The sequence below is a fragment of the Equus caballus genome, chromosome 14, assembly GCF_041296265.1.
Source record: "Equus caballus isolate H_3958 breed thoroughbred chromosome 14, TB-T2T, whole genome shotgun sequence".
NCBI lineage: Eukaryota > Metazoa > Chordata > Mammalia > Perissodactyla > Equidae > Equus > Equus caballus.
The window spans coordinates 104,438,213-104,461,109 of record NC_091697.1 but is presented as its reverse complement, the minus strand read 5'-3'; the positions used below and the strand labels follow the sequence as shown (position 1 = coordinate 104,461,109).

Genomic DNA, 22,897 nt, shown 5'->3' with positions numbered 1-22,897 from the left:
GGAGCTTTTTTTTTCATTTGTGCATATGCCTTTGATATTATTACCTCCTTTACTTTTCCTTTATTTTGCTTTTGTGGAAGTCCACGGATGCGTTTGAACACATAATGGCCCTTCCCTGGGGCTGCTAAAAATAGTGACTGGAAAAAGTGAGGCGTCGGTTTTAGGAGCAGCCTATTAATTATTTATTTAAACAGTTTCAAGTTGCAAAACAATAATTCTTTGAGATTTAAAAAAATGAGATTACTCTTCCAGTTCTGTTTCAGGTGGTTTCTCTCCAGAACTCGAGCTGAGGGAGGCCACAGCTGTAATTTCACCTTCTCCACCCTTCTAGAGCCCGCTCCCTTTCTTCCTGTTGTCTCTTTTCCATCGCCATTTTGTCCTCTCCTCTTCTCTCTTTCCCTCACACCAGCGGTGATGTTAGTTGCTGTTTCTTATTGAACAGCTGTGTTTCACATGGTGCTAAGTGCTTTATCCCATTTAACCCCATTATACAGAGAAGAAAATTGAGGCACAAAGAAATGAAGTCACTTACCCAGGATCAAACAGCTTGTGAATGGTAGAGCAAGGCTCCATGTGTTTCAGGAGCCTCGGCTCCTGCCTTTTTGGTGCTGACCCAAGGTTCAGAGTGGTAAGGGCTGGGGGAATGAAGAGGAAGGTTATTGCGTTTGGTTAAAAAGAGAAAAATTTCTCTTTCTCTCCCCACAACCCCATGGCTTTAATAATGGGTCCACTTCTCAGCACAGTCAGTGAAAGAATCCAGCAGAACAAGAACTGAACTTCAGATTTTATGAGATTTTTCTAATTCAGGCACAGAATTTGAAACCAGTAGTGACGGGAAATAGCAAATTGTAGATAAAGAGGGAGATGCTGCTACCTTCTTTGCATCGAGTGGGTGCAGGGGCAGCTGGGGAGGAACAGTGGTCCCTGGAGTCAGCCTTTATGGACTGTAGGGGGTCTGGCCAAGGGATGGCCACACTCAAAGCCAGCCATCTTGGCAGTCCTGGAGCAGTGCCCACAGAGCAGCAGCTGTGAAAGCTTCCACCTCACTGGGTGAGTGGGGAGGCTCCATGAGGGGCCAGCAAGTGATAGAGGTTCCCTCCCCCGACAGACAGAAGGAAAAGGTGGGGCCAGCTTTGCAGGGCTGACAGCACCTAACCCAGCCCCAGCATCTGACCGGGGAGGAAGCTGATAGACTGGCCTGACATCTACAACCAGTTAGAGGCAGACTGGATGTTTGGCCCTCACTTCAGGGGTTTGTCCGGTATACAGTGAAGAAAAAGGAATCTTTGAGGAAATGGGGGAGAGGGAGGTTGTGGGTGCTGGAACTGGTCCCCAGGAGGTGCTCATCTCGTTGTGGCTGTCGGTAATAGGATAGACCAGCTAGTGGGCATTGCTGACTGTTCCAGCGGCCATGCAACCTGATTTCTTTAAGCATAAAACATGTCTTCAGGGTCCCCTGAGGGAAGGTAGAAACCCCATTATCTAATTAAATGTAGACTGGTAATTGGTCAGTTAATGGAAAAGTTGGTAAAAGCAGGAAAACATGCAAAATATACATAGGGACTGAAACACTGTGTTTTAACATGTAAGGATGCATTCGCTTGGCCATCTTTGGCTGCAGGAGCAAGGACTTTCCTTTGAGTAGAGCTCTTTAGGCTGAAGTACCCCGTCATCTTTCTTGCATCACTCCAGCCATTATGTGACTTTGATTTTCAGTTTTAAGTTCTTTAAAGTGGAGTGAGGGCAATTAAAGACACATATGCCTCAGTCTGAGCACAGAATCTTGCATCTTTATGATTTTTCTCAGTCTTTTAGAGTTGTATTGCCCACATTTATTTAATAGCACAAATTTACTTTTGCAACTCGTCTTTCTTAAGTTAGTTTTCATGGAAGTAGTTCTCCTTCCTTTCACATTCATATTTCATTATTTATGTGGCTGATGTTTAATAAATACATAATTAATAACAAGCAGAACTGACATAAACAGGTTGGGAACAAACAGCAAGCCTAAGGCGCTGCTGGTAGAAACAGAAGGAAGATGGATGGTGAGTTCAAGGAACAGCCCTCAGTGCGTTTGTGGGTAGGTTGGTTAATCCACTGAGCTGGTTAGGTAAAAATTGGCTGAGTGGTTTTCTACTGTAGGTGTAACTCAAGTTTGTGGGAGAAAACCCTACCTTTGGGAAAATAAATTCACCTGCCTCTTTTGAAAGGAGTAATATCTAAAAAATCGTGAGCATAATTTAGGCAGTAAAGCATTTTTTCTTAGTTCTGTGAATACACTAGATCATCTTATATTATTCCTTTCAACAACCATTTCCAGAACTGTTACTATTTTTCTTAAAAGTTTATTTTTACTTAACTTTGACTTAAAAATCTGTTTTAACCTAAGAAAATCCCCTTATAAAAGGGGAGCACAATCGCCCCATGGAGATTATCACTGAATGCAGAATACCACCACGGAATGTTTTTCATTGAAAATCAATTTGTAAATAAATGGTGCAATGAATTATAGAGTAATGTGTTAGCCATGGATAACTATAGTGCCTAAAATAATTTTTAAAAACCTGTTGCCTAAAAATTAGTGTGAGAAAAACACTATATACCATTTGTTAAAATTGTTCTGTTTAGTTTCAATGTGATTTAAAATGGCGTTGGGGGAAAAGATGTGCCCCTTAGGGATTGTCAGAAAGAATCAAAAGCAACTTAGCAAAGAGACAGAATGGAAATGTGATATTTATCAGGGGAAACGAGGGTGTGATTAAATAAAACAGAATCAGCCCCATGTTAGAAAATACCGTCAAGGGAAAGTCGTGCCTGAGGCCTCGTTGGTCTTTATGAGAAGCCGGAGCCTGGGCTGTGGTGGGAGGAGTAGAGTGAGCCTTGGTTGTGTTTATTTCTCAGGCCGGGTTCAACCTTCTGAGGCCCAGCTGAACTAAAATCTTCATCAAATTCATGGACGGGTCGAGAATCAGAGGCTGGCCTCCCTCAGCGTTGGAGGGCTGCCTCCAGTCCTGAGCACGGCAGGTTGGAGGAGAGGCGCAGAGCTTCCAAGTGCACGGCTCAGGCTTGCCCTGTGGAGATAGATCTCCAGCTCCTGGAGGGAGATCTTGCTTGTTCTGTGTCTTTGGGATTAAAATACTCTGTAGCCTGCATCTCGTCCCCTCAAATGTGTATTAGACAAATACAAACGTTAAGTAAAAAAAGATGTATTAGAGAGGTTATGTGCTTTAATGGAAAAGCACACCAGCCTAACAGAGCTTTCCTAGGTGCACACAGATACCTAGGGATCTTGTTCAAATGCGGATTCTGAGTCAGGAGGTCTGGAGTGGGGCCTTAGGGTCTGCATTTCTAGAAAGCTCCCCCAGGGTGCCGGGACTGTTGGTCTAGGGGTCATACCCTGAGGAGCAAGGATCTAGAAGACATGATTTCAAGTACTGGCTTCCCACAGCCTCAGTTTTCCCACCTGTGAAATAAGGGACTTTGGACTAAACTACCTTTTAGTTCTAACCATGGAGAGGTGAGCAGAAGACTCTGGGCCGTGTGAACAGCGTATTCCTGCTCTGAGTTTTTCAGGACTCCTCACGGTAACACAGGGAAGACCAACGGACATATGAAAACAAACCAGGCATAAAATACAGTTGGTATTCGGACAATCCCGGAGCGTTTCCAGTTTTGTTCACATCATGCCTTGCCTACATTCAAAGGTTTGGCTTCAGTTAGATCACACGATCAACAAATGAACCTTGTAATTGTGCTGCTTGTCTCAAATAGGCTATTGGGTAGGCTTAGTTCTGCCCATAGCTTGCCCAATAGAACAGTCTAATTAGCAATAATAATCCAAGGTAGGCACAAGAGATTATTACCATTAGATCTGAAACATATTTTTAACCAGAGTAGAAGTGAAGGTAGAGCTTGATACTACATTTCTTTTTTCCTAAACCTGTCAGTTGTGGAGGACTTTCATACCACCTTGAAATCTTTCCTGTCCTTCAGAATCCTTTCAAATGTTCCTTTCTCAGTGAAACCAGCCCTGAAGCCACAGAATAGTAGCCCCCCCGCACCCCTCTGCTCCCGGTTACGCCTCCATCAGAGCGCGCACCTCATGGTTGGGCTCATTCACTTATATGCCTTGTCTCCCTCGCTGAATTATGAGCTCCTTACACCATCTTGATGGAGTAGAAAGAGAGTTCAGGGACTTGGAGCCCAGGTTCCTGAGTGCACAATTCAGCACTGTTCTGCCCTGGTCATATGTCCCCAGGAGGCCATGGAAGGTTCCAGCCTGGATGCCTTCCTCTGTAGTGGCGGTGATCAGATGGGGTTGTTGGGAGGGTTGCGTGAAATAACGGGTGTGAAGCTGCCTCCCTCCTCTCCTGGCTTCGAGTAGGCCTCGGATAAAGGTTTGCTAAGTTTTTCCTTCTCTGAAGTCATGATATCATGACTTATAAATCTTTATATCTCTGGCACTTCAGAAAAAGTCATGCCTAGTGGGTGCGCAATAAATTGTTTAAAGTTGAACTTCATATCCTCTCTTTTAAGGAGATTGGGGTGTATTTATTTTAGGCATAGAAATAATCCGAGGTGGACAAATAACTGGTTTGGTTTTCCCCTAATAGCTCATAGTGAATGCTCTTCTGAAATATATGAAATGTATTTTGAAGTAGTTATTAAAATTCTGACAGAGATTTATTTCTGGTTTGCTTAGTTTAGAAATCCTAAACACGGAGGAGAAAAGATAAACATTACACGGGGGAAAAAAAAACCTGTATTTAACAGAAAATTCCTATAGGGTATCCATTTTATATATTTCTATGTATAAACTTTCTGGAAGAATTAGAAAAAAATTGATAACACTTACCTTTGGGAAGTAGCAGACAAGGAGACTTTTCATTTTATACGTTTCTATGTGGTTGAATTTTTGGCCACGTAGGCATCCTTGGGCTTTTAAAATATGTCTATATTAGTAAGGAAATCCAGGGGAATTGAAGGATAGGCCATTTTTTATTTCACTCTTTTACATATTAAAACCCTTAATAAGCATTATTCTGAAGTTTTATTTTCAAGTGGCTTAAGTACAAGGTGCTGATGATAAATGAGGGTTTCTGCCCCTTGTCGAGTCACCACCATCACAGAAGGCAAGGGCGAGCTCATCTCGCTCGGCGTTCACTGCCTCTGAGCTGTGCGAAGCCCCCGGGTAGGGCTGCGTCCTCACACTGCTGCGGGGCGGGGGGCATCTGGCATCAGGCGTGAGCCCTGGAACTGCTGGAACATGGCTTCACACAGCGACGATCTGGCTTAGACGAGGCTACCGGTGACAGCCCAGAAGAACGGGAGTGACACAGAGCCCAGCCCAGCAGGAGCATCGTCCCTCTTGGCCCCCAAAAGCAGGAGAGTCGCCCTCCTGTGAAACATGGTGCCGGAGTCTGTTCTTTTCAGTGAGGTCGGATTTTCATTTCTCCTCTGGCGCCACCTGGCTGTTTTCAACACTCACCCCCCTGTCCCCACCAAGAGTCGGGACTGTGCCCATTTGGAGTGTCTGAGAACGACTAGCGCACTCTTGTCGCTGCTCGGGTAGGACGAAGCAGCATGCTCCCTGGCTCCCGTCTATCATTTTCTGCTACCTCGGACTTGGCTCTGATGCCGTGAGGGTGTGCCCGGGCAAAAGGCACCTCAGAGACGTTTGAGGGACTGCTCCCAATTCTAGGTGGCACCACCACACGGGGGCCTGGACAAACTGGGATGTTTTCACGGGAGAGCAGCCGGGATGGCTGGAGGAGTCATCACCACATCACACGAAGATCTGCTCACAGAGGGAGGCCCCACTCGCCTTTCTGTGGTCAGATCGTTCACATGTCTGTACCCCAGGTTCCTCACCAATGAGCGGGCCTCCACGGTGTTGACCCAAAGGGTTGTCGTGAGGATTAAATAAGTTAATTCCCACAGATGCTTAGAACTGGGAGTGGTTCGGCAAGTGCTGGTGACCATTCTTTGTTCCTAGGCTGGAGCGACAAGAAAGACTCCCAAGCTTTAGATTGCAGCAGCCCCGGGCCACTCCTGCTCTAAGGGGCTCGCTTTCTGATTTGCAGGTCTCTTTAAAGACACAGACATTGTTATGAAGAAGCTTAGCTGCTCATTATTCTCCTGAGAAGCTGCGTGGCAAACCTGAGCCTTTCATGCTAGAAATGAGACATGCTACACATGCATTTCCTGGGCGAATCTCTCTGCTTTTGGAATTCCGTGGCCTCGTGCTCGTACAGTCTTTCAGTGGTCTTCTGGATGTGCACTGGGCCTCATGCTGTGAGGAATCTCTTTATTGGGGTGGATGATCTTTGCATGCTCAGCCCCATAGAGGAGAACATGCCATCCCCACCCCGACAAAGAATGACCACCCACCTCCTTGCAGTACCACAGTCAAACTGAAACAGCCTTTGTGTTGTCTTGCTGTGCAGTTGCTCCAGCATTCGCCGTTCACCGTAGCTGTCTGTGTTGGGCCATCTGCAAGGCAGCGTGCGTGTGTCATTGATGTGACGGTCACTGGACTTCGCCAGATGTTCTCCTTCTGGGTCTCATATTGATCCATTCACTGAATATTAAGCAAATGAATTTGGGCTGAATGTTTAAATAGAGTATTTCCCAACCTAATCTAAAAGCAAGAAATGAACCGGTGTTTTTTATCTTGTTGCTTAGATGCCGCTCAGTATCATAAATGTGCCTTTGAAAGGGACCGTTCAGATGGTGCTTCGGTGAAGCGAGCGAAAAAGCAGCAATGGATGAGAGATGTAGTAACAGCTTTTTTAACACCACATGCCGATCTAGCGACTTTCATTTACTAATGATGCCATTTCCCTTAGATATCGCCCACCCTTCAGACACCTCCCTGGAGGAGGGTTTGCCGTACCTAATATTATTTCATCCTGAGAAAGATTCTGGCTGGGGCTTTTGGGGCCTAGTTTTTTAGAAGAATCAAGGGAATTAAGAAATTCGAGTGTATGCTCACAGTGACACCAAGAGCGACATCTCTCTAACTCTCGATTTGCCGTTTGTTTCCCTTATGGAAGCAAAGCCAACCGTGATAAGGTTGATAATTCTCAAACTACTCACAGCTATTTCCCTTCTCTGCAGGCTCCTTAAGTTCCTGACTCAAAAAGAGGTTTTCTCTGGAGCAGAGTTTGAGACTATTTTAAGATTAACTCTCATAATCTCTAAACCAAATTTTCTTTCAGGAGGGACAACAGAGAAAGAACCCGTAGAATTCTCTAGAGGGTTCCTAAGGGTCTGGCCTTGGCCCAGGCCATCTGCTATAGGCAGAGATTAGAAACAGGTGGGGGGATCTGCATTGACCTGGGAGCCCTTGACTCAGTCTTCCATCTTGGCCTTGTCACGGTGCTAAGCTGGGCATTTGGACCGAAGGTGATGTGACCATGAGTCGCACTACAGGACTGCTCTGTGTGGACACTTCTGATGCCTGCCCTCTGCGGACCTATCCCGCCGAGGCTGGGGAGGACGTGACCGCTTGGTCTTTTGCTCTTGCCATTGGTCATGCAGCCAAAGGTCCCCACAGGGCTGACTTTCCAACTTGGAAGCTGACGCGTGTGTCCTGAAGGATATGTCTTTAAAGGAAGTTTTTCCCATGCAAAATGCTGGAATGTATTTTGTCTCTTGTTCATCTGCTGTTCGTGTGTCGTTTGCTCCCGATCTCTGACTTGTTTCTCTGTTTTCTGTGTGTTGCAGGCAGCATAGTGTACCTCGGGATGATGGTGGGGGCGTTCTTCTGGGGAGGCCTGGCGGACAAAGTGGGAAGGAAGCAGTCTCTTCTGATTTGCATGTCTGTCAACGGATTCTTTGCCTTCCTTTCTTCATTTGTCCAAGGTTATGGCTTCTTTCTCTTCTGTCGCTTGCTTTCTGGATTCGGGTAAGGTTTCTTCTTCATATTTTATAGTAATGTGTTTATTCTTCGTAATTCTATATGTTCTCCACTCTAGAAGACCTCGTTACCAAGAAATTATCCCTTACCATGTCTCCTTCCCTATCTTGATGTCACCCTTAGGAGCCACAATGCTGGTTCTTAGAAATATTATGATCAGCCTTTAAATCCAGAAGAGAAGGGAGCACACATCTGTGTTCTCGTGGATGATTCTTTCAGTGTTTTCCTTCTAGGAGATGAGGATTGTTTTAAGTGGAATGCTGTTTCTATGGCAGAGCACATTCATAAATGTATTTTTCTTCTGAAAATTTAATTTAAACAAGAAATGGCTGTGGTCCTCCCTATGGTGAACTCCTTAAAGATTCGGCCCATTCCAGTATGCTCTGAAGTCCAGGGTGAGAGTGTCCCAAGCAAATATTGTTTTGTTGATCTGTGTTAACAGCATATGTAACTAGGTGGGAAGCGTGCCTCTTGAGATGTAGTAGGTTCTTTTTGTTGAATTAACAGGAGATGCGCTATTAGGCAAATGCAATGGCACAGTACAGCCAGTGGTATAGTCACTTTTTTTAAAAGAGCTTGAAGCACTTATTACTATACTAAGTGAAGCCACAACTTGGGAAAACCTAATAGCTCATAGGAGAGCCCAAGAAACTCTGCTTTGATAAGGAAAAAAAAAATAGTAAAAATATAAAATTTCTGATTCATGCTTGAGAACTATATTTTCATTAGAGACATTGTTTATGAGGTGTCTAGCCTAAGATGAATCTATAGAAATAATATAAAATAAAATAAAATAAATGAAGAAAGGAAAGGAGACAGTGCTGGGTTATGAATTTGAGAACCGTATCAGTTGTGGTTGTTGATGGTATTGGTATCCAAACAGCAAAACGCAGTTTTACCAAAAGAGAAGGTCAAAGGACTGCACCATGCCCTTCTTAATTCCATATTGTGGTGCTTTAAAAATCAGAGCCAGGACGGACAGGAATATAAGGCATCGGAGAGAAAGACTGTGTAAGTGCGTTACTTCAAGACTATAAAGATTTCCCCTTGCAGACCGATGGATCACTTTTATAATTCGTTCAAAATATTTTAAAACTTTTATATCATCTTCTGCCACAAAATTTGTGCACATATTGAGATTGATGGGTTATCCACAGATTTTTCTAATCTTCTTTTTATCTTCTTATAGCTCCTCATATGTTACATTCTGCACACAGTGGGCACTTTGCGAGTATGTGACTCAGTTGCACAAATTTCAGGAGCTTTCCTCAGAGTGACGACATTCCAGTACACCATTCCAGGAAACCAAGAGGGTTGGAAAGTTTGGGAAAGCATAAAAATATTTTTTCCTTGGAAAAACACGTTCAGAATCAATCATTTGGCTTGTAATGATGGAGGAAGAGGGGACCTCGCTGCTCAGGGCTCTGTGTGGATTGGCTCCATACGCTGCTGACGTGGGGGGATAATTTGGATCATGGATTCAGGGGCTGCAGCAGACCCCTAATGTGTGAATTGAGATACCTGAGGAAGAACAGGTGTTATTTGGGGCTGTTTGTTAAAGGACCTTCTCAGTGCCTATAGGAGAAGAGATTCTTGCCACCAGAAAAGGCCAAGGCTGCTTTACTCTTTCTGCTACCTGTGTTATACCCCTAGCCTGTCAGGAGAAGGCCAGTAGCCTAAGTTCTGAACTTTCCAGTCCTTTCCATTTGCAATCTTATCCAGGAAATTTCAATGATATATCCACAGATTCGGAAGTGCTGACTGTGGTACGATTATGATGGCACTTTTAATTGCCAGTCTGGATTGTGACGTGGTCAACCCAAGTGACTGCAGGGAAAGGGCTGCTGTGGCGGCTGCCAAATACTCTACGCTAATGGGCTGTGCAGAAGCTAATTCAAGGGCAGGACGGAAGGAGAGACGCTTGGGTATATTCACGCTATCATCCTCTTCCATGTGGCAGACGAATCATCTTTAGCCAGCGGCTCAGGGCCGCTGACCTCTAAAGAACGTGATTTACCTGGCAAAGCCAGACTGCGTGTTGCTAACCCAGCCCGAGTCTGTAAACTGTGATACCAGAGGCTAACATGCAGTGCCTTTGGAAGTTGGCACAGGCCTGGGCTCCAGAAATCTAAGCCAAGCTGTCCCTGCCCTTCATGGTGGGGCCTTGGGAAGTCCCTCGGGCCCCCCGCCTGCTTCGTCTTTTGTAAAAGGGAGGTCCAGTCCTTTGCATTCCTCCCTTGGAGTGAGAGGATCAAGTGAGATGACTGATTAAAAGTGCCTGGCAGTGGAGGAAGTGTGGGACCATGTCAAGAAACGCTCCCCATGTGTGGCATTTCCTGCTCTCTGTTCTTCCTCCTGTTCATGGAGCTAAGCTGTCCGTGCTCATTGCCTCAGGGCAACAGCAGAGGGAGAGAGAGAAGGAGGCCTCTTTCTGGCTTTGAAATTTCAAGTCTTGCCCGTGAGGGAGACAGAAAGGACTCGTCATGGGGAAGAGACCTGGGAGAAAGCAGGGTGATAAAGTCGAGCATCCCTGCTTCTAGAACAGACGGAGCCTCCTGAGGCTGGGGCGGGGCCGGGGGACGGCGGGAGCTTACTCACCTGAGCCCAGGTGGCAAAAAACCCAGAGTGTTATGGGATCCAGCAGCTGAGGGGACCTGAGGGAAGAAGTTGTTAAGGAGAATGAGCAGTTATCTTTCTTCCTTGGCTGAGTTTACGGGCCACGTTACTGACCCGTAACGTGTGAGGTGCCACCCCCGACAGAGAGCTTTCTCAGCAGCTCTAGACTTCATCTGGACACCTGGTCTCTGAATCTCTGGGAAGTCTCAGCCAAGACTCTGTTTCTCCAATTCAACTCAAAACACACTTCAGCACCTGCTCTACCCCTGAGACGATGCTGGACAGTTCACAGATGTGGGTGAGGCTGGGCCCCAAGATGCTTCCCGGCTGGGCATGGAGGGAAGAACGGGCAGCTCCCCCATTCTCCACCTGCTGAGAACTAGTCACTCCCTGAAGAGGGAGAATGCTGGGGACTGCAAGGCTCCCTGGAAGAAGGAGAAAGCAGTGACACAATTGTGAATGAGCACTTAGAGGCTTGTCTTGTTTTTAAAGGCATATAATACTTAAACCCTTTCACTCCCATTACTTACGAACTCAGTATGCAAGCAACTGAAGTTTTGATATAGTCCCTTTTAACTTAAACATTCTTTATTAAAACTTAAGCCAAAGAGTTAAGACTTTCATCCTGGAGACCTTAAATAAGAGATCTTGTTATAGCTACTTAGCTAAGCAGCTGCCTCCATCCACGTCTGATCCACTTTTTAAGGTGGAGAAAACTAGATGACCAAGGAGATAAGGTTTCAGAATGTTGGGAATTTTTCTTTCGTGGGCCTCTGGTGCGCAGACCCATCAACACTCCACGTGTTTCCATGTGTTTCCGCGTGTCTCCCAGGAGCATCGCTCTCGCCATCCTTTCCACTTCTGAGGTTCTTCTCCCAGAGTCCTCAGCACTCACGACCTGTCCCAGTGGCTCCCATCACAGAAGCCTGTTTTGTTTTCTTGGGAGCACCTATCCATGCCTGAAAATACCTCCTTTTTATGTGGTTATTTCTCTCCTCCACCAGCATGTAAATTCCAAGAGAGAGGGGATTGACCAGACGGTTCTGTCTGCTCTTCACTGCTTAATGGCCCAAGACAAGGCAGTCGCTGTACAGGACACCGTCACAGTGGCAGTGGGAAGAGTCTGAGTCGCACGGACCTGTGGCATTGGCCTTATGTGATCGTGGTGTTCCTAGAAGTGAAATGGATTGGAAGTTTGCTAGAGTCTCGCTTGATCTAAGTGGAAGACTTCCAGGTCAAGTGAACAAAGTTTAACTTGAAGCATAAAAACAGAGAGCCGTGGCCCCTCAGTCAATTCCCAGACTTGAGCCAGTTTACACACCCAGAGCTCCCTGAATGGAGGCCAGGTCCCCTTGAGGAAGGAACCCCCGTACACCAATGAAAATTTATACCGTTCATCTTTCTCCCAGACTCCCCCAGGGGACCTATGGCCTTTCACCAGGGTAATTGTGCATGAAGGAAAAGGAGATAATCAGACTTTTTGAGGGTTACTAGGCACTAGGTCTGGACTGACAAGAATTCCAGGAGACCCCAATGTCACTGTCGTCCACCAGTCAGAGTAGGGGCTTATGGAGGTCTGGCCGTCAATGGAGTTTTAGCTCAGGTCCATCTCACAGTGGATCCGATGGGTCCGTGAGTCCATCCTGTGGTTATTTCCCAGTTCCGGAATGCATAATTCGAATAGACGTCACAAATGACAGAATCCCCACATTGGTGCAGCATCTGTCCACCAGTTCCATGCACTGGGAATTTCAGAGAAGGAAGAGAATTTCTGGGTCACAGTCCAAACCCTTCATTTTGCAGATTAAGGGTCAGTGATGGAGCCAGGAATGTCACAGCTAGGAGTTAAATTGCTATTAAGTCCTTTTGAACTAGCAACTCTGTAAACTGTGCATTCGGAATCTGCGGTTAAGATGCCTCTGTATTGATTTTACTGCAAATGCCACAGGTTTCTGTTGTTCTGTGTCGTTTCCTTGCTGAGGCACCACTAGCAGCACCGTGTTAGCCTCCTGTTTCTGCGTATAAGGGAGATGGGAAGGAGCTCTGGTGTCAGCCTGAGGTCTACCTGGGTTTATGGTTTCATTGCCTCTAAATGTGCTTTCCTCTTAATTCACCACACCAAGTCATGAGTATATCTTCTTAGAAGCATAAATATGTCCAGCTGCCATATTCCATGTGACTTTAAATATTTATCCACTACAAAGGATGCTTTTCCTGCCGGGGACAACTGTGTTTTGTGGGAGTGATGGATAGGGTACCACCCGTTGTTCATCTGTCTCTCACTTGCCTAAGTGATATCACACCAGGGAACAGACACTTCCCTCTCGTCTTTTGTTGCAGAAAATTAGAAAGATGGGCAATGGAGTTGACACCACTGATTCATTTTCATTTGCCGCAGAATTAAATTATTTGTTTCCAGTCACTGTTAATTATGGGAATGATGATGCTTCTGATGCTGGGCAATGTCAGCCTCGGGAGCTTCTCACTGAGGGCCTGGCACTGCTAAGCATGAAGGTCAGGAGAAAAATGTACCAGCAGCAGAAATTAAAATGAAATTTCACTGTGTCTGGGTATCGTAAGTGAACAAATAGTCATTTGTCCCTCTGCAAATGGAGCCTTGCAAATGCATACTTCGTATCTATTTGCAACATCCGTCCATGAGCTGTGTTGTTACAATAACCAGCCTGCCTTGGCTTTGTAGAAATGGTCACCATTCACTGGAATGCTTCAAAGTGTTTTATATGTAGCATCTTGTATATTCCCACAACTCTTTTATTATTAGGAATGCAAAAATATTATCCCTTTTTTAAATTAGAAAATTGAGGCACAGATCGATTAAGTGACTTCCACGTATTCAACAGACTCTCCCAGGTCTTCTGATTTTTAGTCTAAGTCTGAACTATAAGGTTCTCCCTTCAAAGTAGTCTTTCTCTTAAGATGTTTTACTTCCTTATCATGTTGGAAAAATGCAAACTCATTTTGAAATTTTCAAAAGTTTTAAAATGTGTTTTATCAAACCCCTATATGGTGCTTGCCCTGTGAGAGATGCTGTTAAACACTTTATAAATATTGACTCATTTAAACCTTGTAGTGACCCTATAAGGAAGATACTATTTATTATACCCATTTTATAGGTGAGGAAATTGAGGCATGGAGAGGTTAAGTAACTGTCTAAGGTCACACAGTAAATGTTGTAGTCATACCCAAGCAGTCTGAGCCCAAGCTCGTAACTACCAGGCTGTGCTGCCTCAGATTCGATGAGAAATGTCTCTGATTTCATACGACACAATGCCTGATACATGATAAGCACTAAATAAATGTTTTGAATAGGTCAGTTCAGGAAGATTTATGACACAGAGAATGGAATGGAAAGACCTTTCCCAATATGGAAAATGAGAGAACAGACTAAATTATCTTTAATCCAAAAATAATCGCAAACCAAATTATAAACAGTGAGTCAGTGTTTTCTTAGGTCTCTGTTGTCTGACAGGCCACATGTACCTCCAAGCACTTGAAATGTGGCCAAATTGAGATGTGCTGTAAATGCACAATACAGAGCACTGGATTTCAAAGATTTACCACATATAAAAGAAGGCAAAATATCTCATTAATAATTTTTATGTTGATTATGTGATAAAATGATAATATTTGGATATATTGGATTAACAGAATATATATTAAAATTAACTTCACTTTTTTTGCTTTGTTTTAATAGCTCTTGTAGAAAATTTAAAATTATATTTGAAACTCACGTTTTATTTCTATTGGAAAGCACTATCTTAGACAGTGCCCTTTACAAGAATTTCTGACATAAGGTTGACCTTTTAGACACACTATTTCCCAGTGCGCCCTTTGGCAAAGGTAGAGAGCAAAAGATCTTCCAGAGTTGCAATGTATAATTGTGAAAAATTAGCCATAGGCGCTCTAGAATTGACTCTGTGAGCTTCTGAGGGCAGGAACATGTGTTCTTCATGCCTGTACCTCCAGCAACTGGTGATGTGTCTGGCCCACAGTTTGGCTGGGTGAAGGGATGGATGGAGAGATGATGGATGGATGAGTAAATGGCAGGTTGGTGGGAGGGTGAGTGGAGGAATGGATGAGTAGATATATACAGCAAGTGGCTGGCAAAGTCTGCATGCTTTTGTCATCATTTCTTACACATCCCCATAATGAGCATCACCATCTTTACTCGTGACACCTCTTATGTGCTGTGGGAATGCATTCTTCCAGCTCTCTCAATAGCTAGATTAATTTTCTTTCCAGACAGCGTTAGAATCCTGACCTGTGACTATACCTTTTCCCCCAGGGCTCCAGGTCTGCTGCTGTGGATACAAAGACTTCCATAGGTTTGGCACTTAGGGCACCAACTCAAATGCAGACAAGGACTATGGGAATTGGGTCAAAGCTATGTTTTCTTAGAAACACAACTTTAGCCAAATTATATGTTTCCATCTCAATATTTTTAAAATAGTCAAGTTTTCTACCAAATATTCTATTCATAGTTTATATAATATTGAGAAAATAACAACTGCCCGTATCAAAGAATATTATTTTTTAAACTGGCTTTGGAGATTGGAAGACTAAAGCTACCTGCACACCCACCTTAGTGCTGTCGCTGGGGACAGGAGAGTCCCGTTCTTGATTTGATGATTGATTTGGTTGCCAGTAAGTGTTCTTTTCCTGTTTCCATCTGATCTCTCATAATAGACATGTGCCTTCTAATCAATACGGCACTCTCATTGTGCCAGCCCAACCCATTCAGACGCCGTCAGATCTGTGCTCTTTCCTCTAAGCCTCTGAGCAGCCTCCTCGGAGTCTGTGACAGTCGATTTAGTTTCATGAAAAGGAAGTCACTGAAAAATCCATCTTTGGGGCTGCTGCTTTAATTGTTTATTTCTGGGTCCAATTTAAAACATAATGAATTGGCTCCAAATCACTGTACAATTTGCCTGGCGGTTCAGTGTCTTCCTTCCTTTTTTGTTGATTCTGAGTGAGGATTAAAAGGATATTTTTTTGTGTGAGTTCATAGTCATTGTGATTCCTGCATAGACTACACCATTCAGTATTCTTTTTATAAACCTGTAATACTTGTCTTAATAAAAGCTGCCAGAGTCAGCTCTTGGTGGACTTTGCCCTCTGCTTATTTTCTGTGTGGATCACGTGGCTTCACAATGGTTATGCACCTTCCTCCTCAGTCCTGTTCTTGCCTCATGCACCACTTCCCGTGGGAGACAGGGGCCGAGGCCTGTTTGACAATCGCCTGGGGAAATAAGTTAGAAAGCAGAACAGAATTACTCAGTGGAATTCCTCCCCAGGACAAGAAGCCATCAAACATTCCGTAATTTCTCCCCTAAAATGTCATACTTCAAGCGAATTTAAGTACAATTAGCCTTTTTCGCTGCAGCCTCCCTCTGTCACTGCAGAAACCTGACCCCCTCCCCGTCTTTGCCTCTCAGCCAGCATGAAGCTGTGTGATGAGTGCAGGGACCCACGTGATCCGCCAGTCATCATCCGAACTGGGGTGATACCAGGAGGGCTGTGAAATCCGCAGGCCGTACACCAGGCAGGCTCCCAGCGCCTCCGTGAGGTTTGTGCAGACTAACACTCGGTGTTCTCCTTGGTCCTGCTGTGCTAACCTGATTTAGGTTACGTGTCTCATGTGCCCAACAGAGGAGAAATTTTGTCTGTAAATCTGACACACTGTTTGCCTTGTACAATATCTCATTTGTGAATTCATCCTAGATTATTGAGGAAAATAAATATGTTTCATGATATGTACTGGATGCCTGGAATTGAGTCAGACCTTTTGAGGTAGAGTGTGTGTGTGTGTGTGTGTGTGTTTTCCAACACGTGCACATGCACGTGCCATGGGGTGGAGGAGGGGTCCCAACTTATTCTAAGAATAGGGTTTAATGCAGTTCCTTTAGTCTACATTTCTATTATTAAAGCTGTAAAAACCTAAAATTAATGCTACTTAGGGAATAACTCCAACTCTGAAATTCCACATATCAACATTCTGTTTCATTTGTGTCAATTCCATTACTTTGAATCCAGCTAATCTTCTACCTACATAGAGTGGATTTCAATCGTGATTCCCTTTGTGCCTCCTATTACTAAGAATAATTAAGATCTGACCCTTTTTGACAGCTAATAAAATAGCTTAATCTCTTATCCTGAGAAAAATTCTTTATAAACCACCCTGATCTGATTGCTTCGTTTACGTAAATATTCCGTCAAAAATGAACTTGAGCAAATCTCAGCAGTAGCTAACTGATCGATGTCTAATGAACGATAGAAAGGTCTCCGGGTGAACTGGATTTAGAGATTGTTACCCATCAGTGATGTAAAGATAACCATTTTATGCCTTATGTTATGGACTTTTCGTATGAAACAAGTTACGTTTCCCATATTAAATCCCCATTGCAAGAGTTCGTCAGCCTCAGCACTGCTAATATTTGGGGTGGAGAATTCTTTGTTGTGAAGGACTGTCTCATATACTGTAGGATTTTTAGCAGCATCCCTAGCTTCTGCCCACTCTATGCCCATAGGACCCCCTGAGCTGTGACAACTGAAAATGTCTCCAGAATTGCCAAACGTCTGTCGGGAGAGGGGAGAGCAGCAGCCCCATTGAACAACCGCTGACACGTGGGCATTTGAGAACTGCCATTTAAATATTTCGTATCTCTTCCTGTATTCTCAGAAATTGTATCAGTATAATAAAACAAATAAGGAAATGTCTTAGCCCCTCATACAAAATATTGAGGTAGACTAATAATGGGAAACTTCCTTTTTTCTTTTTAACTTAGAAAATTTGGTGGGAGGGGTATGGCAACTAAGACATGGAGTGGTTCAAGAACCCTTTGGGGGCTCCCCCGCTCTCAGAAATTCCATTCCAGCGCGTCTGACTTCTCTTGAGGTCATACCGACCCAGGACATAAGACGTGTTTCTGTTCACTGAAATGTTGAGGCCGTCAGAACAGATGAACCAGGAGGCTCGAGTGCCACCTCCATCCCTGGAGAGTCCCTGTGAAATTCAGTTCTTCTGAGTGAACACTTAGTGCTCGTCCACTGGACCAAGTACTAGGATTCAAAGATGAACACAGTGTAGCCCTCACCTTCAAGGAGAACTTCGGTCAGCGTAAACAGGGATAAGCCCTCTCGTGGGGTAGGAAGTACTAGTCATGGTTGACATTACAGCACACTGCCGTGGTTTTTCTCTGCCTGAAGGACGTCACAGTTAGATGAGGAGGAATGTTTTCCCGGAAACGGATGGTCAACCCGCAATAAGATGTGAATGCTTGGCTTGTTTCGTAGGTCTCTGAGTCTGAAGCACTTTGCAAAGGATTTAAATAGATTCCTTCCCCGACTTTTCAGACTCATTTATCCCTTGACATTGCAGTCTGCTTTACAAACAGAGAGAGAGATCCATGCAAAAATAACCCCCTTAAAAAGAAGCACTCAATAAAAACCAGCTGGATGCTTAGAAGCCCCTAAAAGTTGGGATTCTCTTATGCAAGAGATTTGCACAAGATCAACTTGTGATTTGTTTAAAACTAACAGGCAAGTCTAGAGCCTTCCACCTGCCATCTTAGCCGCCCTGGAGTGCATTGATCTCGGTTCCGAGTGGCCTGACATATCTTGATGTGCGATTGAGCCGTCACGAAGTGTGAGTTACAGCTCCTACACACGGAATGGCCAGACTCCTGATGCGACAGTAATGAGACGTGAAAAGTCAGTCAAACCTGACTTGAGAAGGAAAGGCACAGATTAGGGCCCAGGGACTTGATGGTGCAGAGAAACAGACTTTTCATGTCAAAAGGAAAAAAAGAGTAGCGTTAAATGATTTATGACACAGACATTTTATTTCCCATTAAAATTGTGCATTGTAATGAAGCTGTTTTAAATCTGTCAAAACTTTGTTGAATTTTTTTATTTGACTAGCTGTCCATGGTGTGGGGTCCGCAAGAAGCCTGTGTGAGTCTGACGTGGTGAGGTGTGGAGCCAGCTCTGACCGCCCGCCACGTTCATTTGCTTCTTGTTTAGGGGTCTGGTTGATGGACTTGGACCTGGCTGGCTCCCTCTGGTGTCATGGCGCTAAGTGGCCATGTGCTGCAGCTGAAGCCGTCTGGTGTCATCTTCTAGGAACTTTAGGTAGAATGCTGCCTTCATAGCCAGAGGAACACATACGCATGCTTTCTCTTCATGGTTTTAGACTCTGAACAGCAACTCTCACTGAGAAACACACTGCAACTCATAATACATTTATATACATAAAAATATTTTTAAGTATATTTATATAAATATATATGTATACACACATACATATGTATATGATTATACATTATAAAAAATGTTTCTAACGGAGACAAAATTTTCATGAAATGATACTTATCTTTATTATTTGAGTTATACTCAAATATTTTATCTCTATTTCAATTTTTTAAATGCTGTTTACAGCTACTAAATTAATTTTGTAGCCCAGAGACTGGAAAACACTGGCCTGAGTGGTCACCTGTACCCCGCGGTAGATAACGACCGCCTCACTTCAAGCAGCGCGAGCACATGAAATGCAGCTGTATTTTGACCAACCAGCTGATGCCGAGTGACATCATGAATCCTGCAGTTCATTTGGGACAGCCAGTTTGCTACAGATGTGTCCTTTCTCTGAATTGCGTTTGCTAAGATCACTGCCAGCGCTTCTTTATCATATCAAAGGCTCTAAGGGAATCAGTTATTGCTAAATGGATAAATACGTGTTTTACTCCTTGACGTCAAGTTCACATAAAATGTCAAAAGCTGTTTACCTTACAGAAACCTGAACATAAAGAAATCAGTACTGCGGCCGGCCCCGTGGCTGAGTGGTTAGGTTCACAGGCTCGGCTTCGGCGGCTCAGGGTTTTGCCGGTTCAGATCCCGGGCATAGACATGGCACCGCTCATCAAGCCATGCTGAGGTGGCACCACACAGAGCACAGCCAGAGGGACTGACCTACAACTAGAATATACAGCTATGTACTGGGGGGCTTTAGGGAGAAGAAAGAAAAGAAAAGAAAACGATTGGCAACAGATGTTTGTTCAGGGCCAATCTTAAAAAGAAACCAGAAATCAGTACTTTTTAAAACTATATCACTGGGTATCGTCTCTACGCCTTGCTTATATTGTTGCACAACTTGTCAAAAAGTATTTATTTTGAGAATTGATATGTTGTTTGGAATGATAGTAAGTAATCTTTCCTCATGTTACCTGACTTTCTTAGGCAGTGCTGCTTAAAATTTGGGAGTCAAGACCTATTTGAGATCCTGATGAAATCTGTGGCCCGTCTCCTAGAAGGAACAAAGTTTTGATTCCATGGACCCTCCTTGGGGAACCTTACCCTGAGTGGAGGCGACCCTCTGTCATCTGCAGAGCTCGGCCAGCCTCTCTCATAATTACCCTGACTGAGGGAAGCACTGTGCCCCGTTCTGCTGAGATGTAAGCCAGCAGCTCCTTATTGGAGTCTCCCAGCGCCCCTTTCACAGGTCCTCATTCAGGATGACGTCTACTGGCTTGGGGCCAGAGCCACTCTAGGGAGCAGCTCCGCTGGTCCTGTCTTTGTCGACACGTCAGCCTGGTTGGGCTGCGGGACCAGCTGCTGTGGGGTAGCAGTGGCACAGTGCCGTCGTAGACCGCCTCCCAGAAGTGTTTGAAGCTATTTCCAAACTCGCCACATCATGGGGGACATAGCATAGTATTTCTTTTTAAAATATGTTAAATTAAAATATTCACGAGATCATACCAAATGTTGTAAATTTTGGTAAATAGCATGTAGAGGATTTAATCCTGAGCAGAATGCCCATTGGAATCTTAAGCTAAGCGCTAGAAATCCCATGACTAGGGCACCACTGCCACCTGTTGGTGACATAGCTTAATTGCAGGTTCCAGATTGGGCAGGGATAATAAGCCTGCGTTAAACACAGAGGCTCTGATGTTAGAAAATGTGTGTCCCTCCATATGCCGGGATAGAAAGAGAGCGTGTGATGTTCGAGCCTGCTTTGGCTCCTGCCTTTGTATCTCACGTGGGCTGTAGAGGCCCTGATCTCATGTGTTCTCTGTACCTCTCGGCAGGATTGGAGGAGCCATTCCCACCGTGTTCTCCTACTTTGCTGAAGTGCTGGCCCGAGAGAAGCGGGGCGAGCATCTGAGCTGGCTCTGCATGTTCTGGATGATTGGCGGCATCTACGCCTCTGCTATGGCCTGGGCCATCATCCCGCACTACGGTAAGAGGCTGGCCATGCAGCAGCCGGACGGGGCCTTGTTTTACCTCAGCCTCCATTCCATCCCTTTCCTCTCTTGTAAATGCTGGTGCGAGAACAGCACTGTCCTCACTGTGTTTCTCCCTTTTGTAATGCCTGGGACTTTTTCCCCCAGCACAGAGATGTGTATTAGGCAGCACTGTGCCAATGGTCCTTTATGAATCCTGTTGCATTTTGCTGTTTTGAAAGCCGTTGTTTTCATTGTTTTTCGATGTGCTATCAACTCTGGGGTCTCGTGCAGGTGGAGGTGAGAGGACACACAGGTCATAATTAACATATAAGGCAACATGACTTCCAGTTGTTCTTGGGGCTGTCATGCATCAGGCACACACAAGTGCCTTTGTTCACCCCCTCTGGGCCCAGTGCAAAGCTCAGCCCACGTCACCCCACCTCGTCAGCCCCACCCCGTCAGCCCAAAGCAACGCAGAACTGGGGGGAGGCCAGGAGGAATCCTGATGGTCCTGGACCGTCCATCTGCAAAACTTAAGAGGTGACTCTGCTGTCCTTCTCCCCACACCCCCTCCTCAGTTTCTCCCAGGTGCTCACTATTCCTGCCACCTCTGAGCACTTGACAGTTTCCTGTTTCTGAGCAGCTACCTAAAAGCCAGACGTCCCCACTTGCTTCACCTGCAGCTAGTGAAATGCAGGGAAAGGTTGATAGAATCCAGGAATTGAATTCACTGTATAAGGAAAGGGGAGGGGAGGTGTTCTGGTCACGTTTGTGTGTGTGTGTTTGTGTGTGTATGTGTGTATGACTGCAAACAGGCTGAAGTTTGCAAAACAGGAATACTGCATAAATTAAAACCACATGTGACTTCAAAAACTCACTCTTTGTTCTATCCAAAATCTAATAGATCTAAACAATTAGATTTCAAAAATCCCGTTTTTGCTTATTTTCTATTTTTCTGCTTTTGTTTCAGAACAGAGCAATTTTTCACTATAAAGCATTGTTCTGTTAGGGAACAACCTTTGGTATTCAGACGCATTGTAATTTGTTTTACCATACTGAGTTACAAAATTCTTGTTGTCACACTTTCTTTTAATAAACCTAAAAATTTGCATGGAAACCAAATTGTATATAGCAATAACAACAAAAAGAAGCCACAAGGAATTGGTTATTTGGACTGAAGAGCACTTTTCGTTGCCGGACATTTAAGTTGAGTTCCGAGTGCCAAGCTCAAGTGATGGGTTTCTCATGTTTAGATTCTTTGGTCACTCCTGGGCCAGAGATGCCCTCATCCAGGCAGTTACCTAAGTCCACCGTGAAGCTTGTCTTCTGCCACCATCCGAGGAATTAGAGGAGATGCACCTCCTTGGTGTGGGACCTCGGCCTCCCTCAGCACCTTCCTCTGCAGGGTGGCGTCTAACCCCCGGCCCACTCCACTGGCTGTTCCGAAGGGAAAAGCCATTTAGCTGCTGTGTAAGGAATTGTTTGTTAGGAACTATGTGAAAGGAGACAGAGAGGAGATGCACAGCCTGGGCCGGGTCCAGCCTTACCCAGCATCGCTCCCGGGGCTGCCGCTAGTCCATATGCATCCTGTGTGCAAATTAAATTAAGGTGCCTTGTCCAGGTGGGCACAGTGACAGTCTCACTGGCCATCTCTGCCGGGTACTCACAGGGCACAACCCGGCAACTTTACTCGGCAGCCGCATTCCTTCTGAGGCCAGCCTCGCTCTGTGTCTCAGCCTCTGATGACAGCACAGTTCTTTGGCTCCTGGGTGTATTGCTGTCCCCTTCCTGGTCCACCTTCCCATATATCTCAGAATATCTCCTCCTGGCCTTTCCAAACTCAAAACTCAGTCGGCTTCTGCAGTCCGTGCGTTCCCACCAGGCCTGGGCATGGCTTTTGTTTGGGGGTTTTCCTCACTGGGTATTCAGTTCCTCAGACTCCTGCCTTTCACACATCCCTACCCTTGAGCTGCGGGCGGCTCCAGATTTTGTCTCTGGCCTAGCCACCCATCCGTTGGTGGCTGACCCACAAAAAATTAGAATGATCCCCACCTTTATTTTTCTCAGGCACACATAAGATATTCTTGTTTATGGCAAAAAGGGCTGCCTAAACCATATA

The 22,897-nt window shown here is 44.9% G+C and overlaps 1 protein-coding gene across 4 annotated transcripts in view; it reads left to right on the top strand.

The window, feature by feature from the left end:
- The window catches only part of SV2C (synaptic vesicle glycoprotein 2C), a 206,287-nt gene that overhangs the window by 88,103 nt on the left and 95,287 nt on the right, over window positions 1–22,897 (top strand). For all 4 annotated transcript variants that reach the window (XM_023618157.2, XM_070233384.1, XM_070233385.1 and 1 more), the window contains 2 exons: window positions 7,729–7,909; window positions 20,641–20,792. In XM_023618157.2, the coding sequence (XP_023473925.1) occupies window positions 7,729–7,909; window positions 20,641–20,792 (333 nt within the window). The remainder of the gene's footprint in view (window positions 1–7,728; window positions 7,910–20,640; window positions 20,793–22,897) is intronic.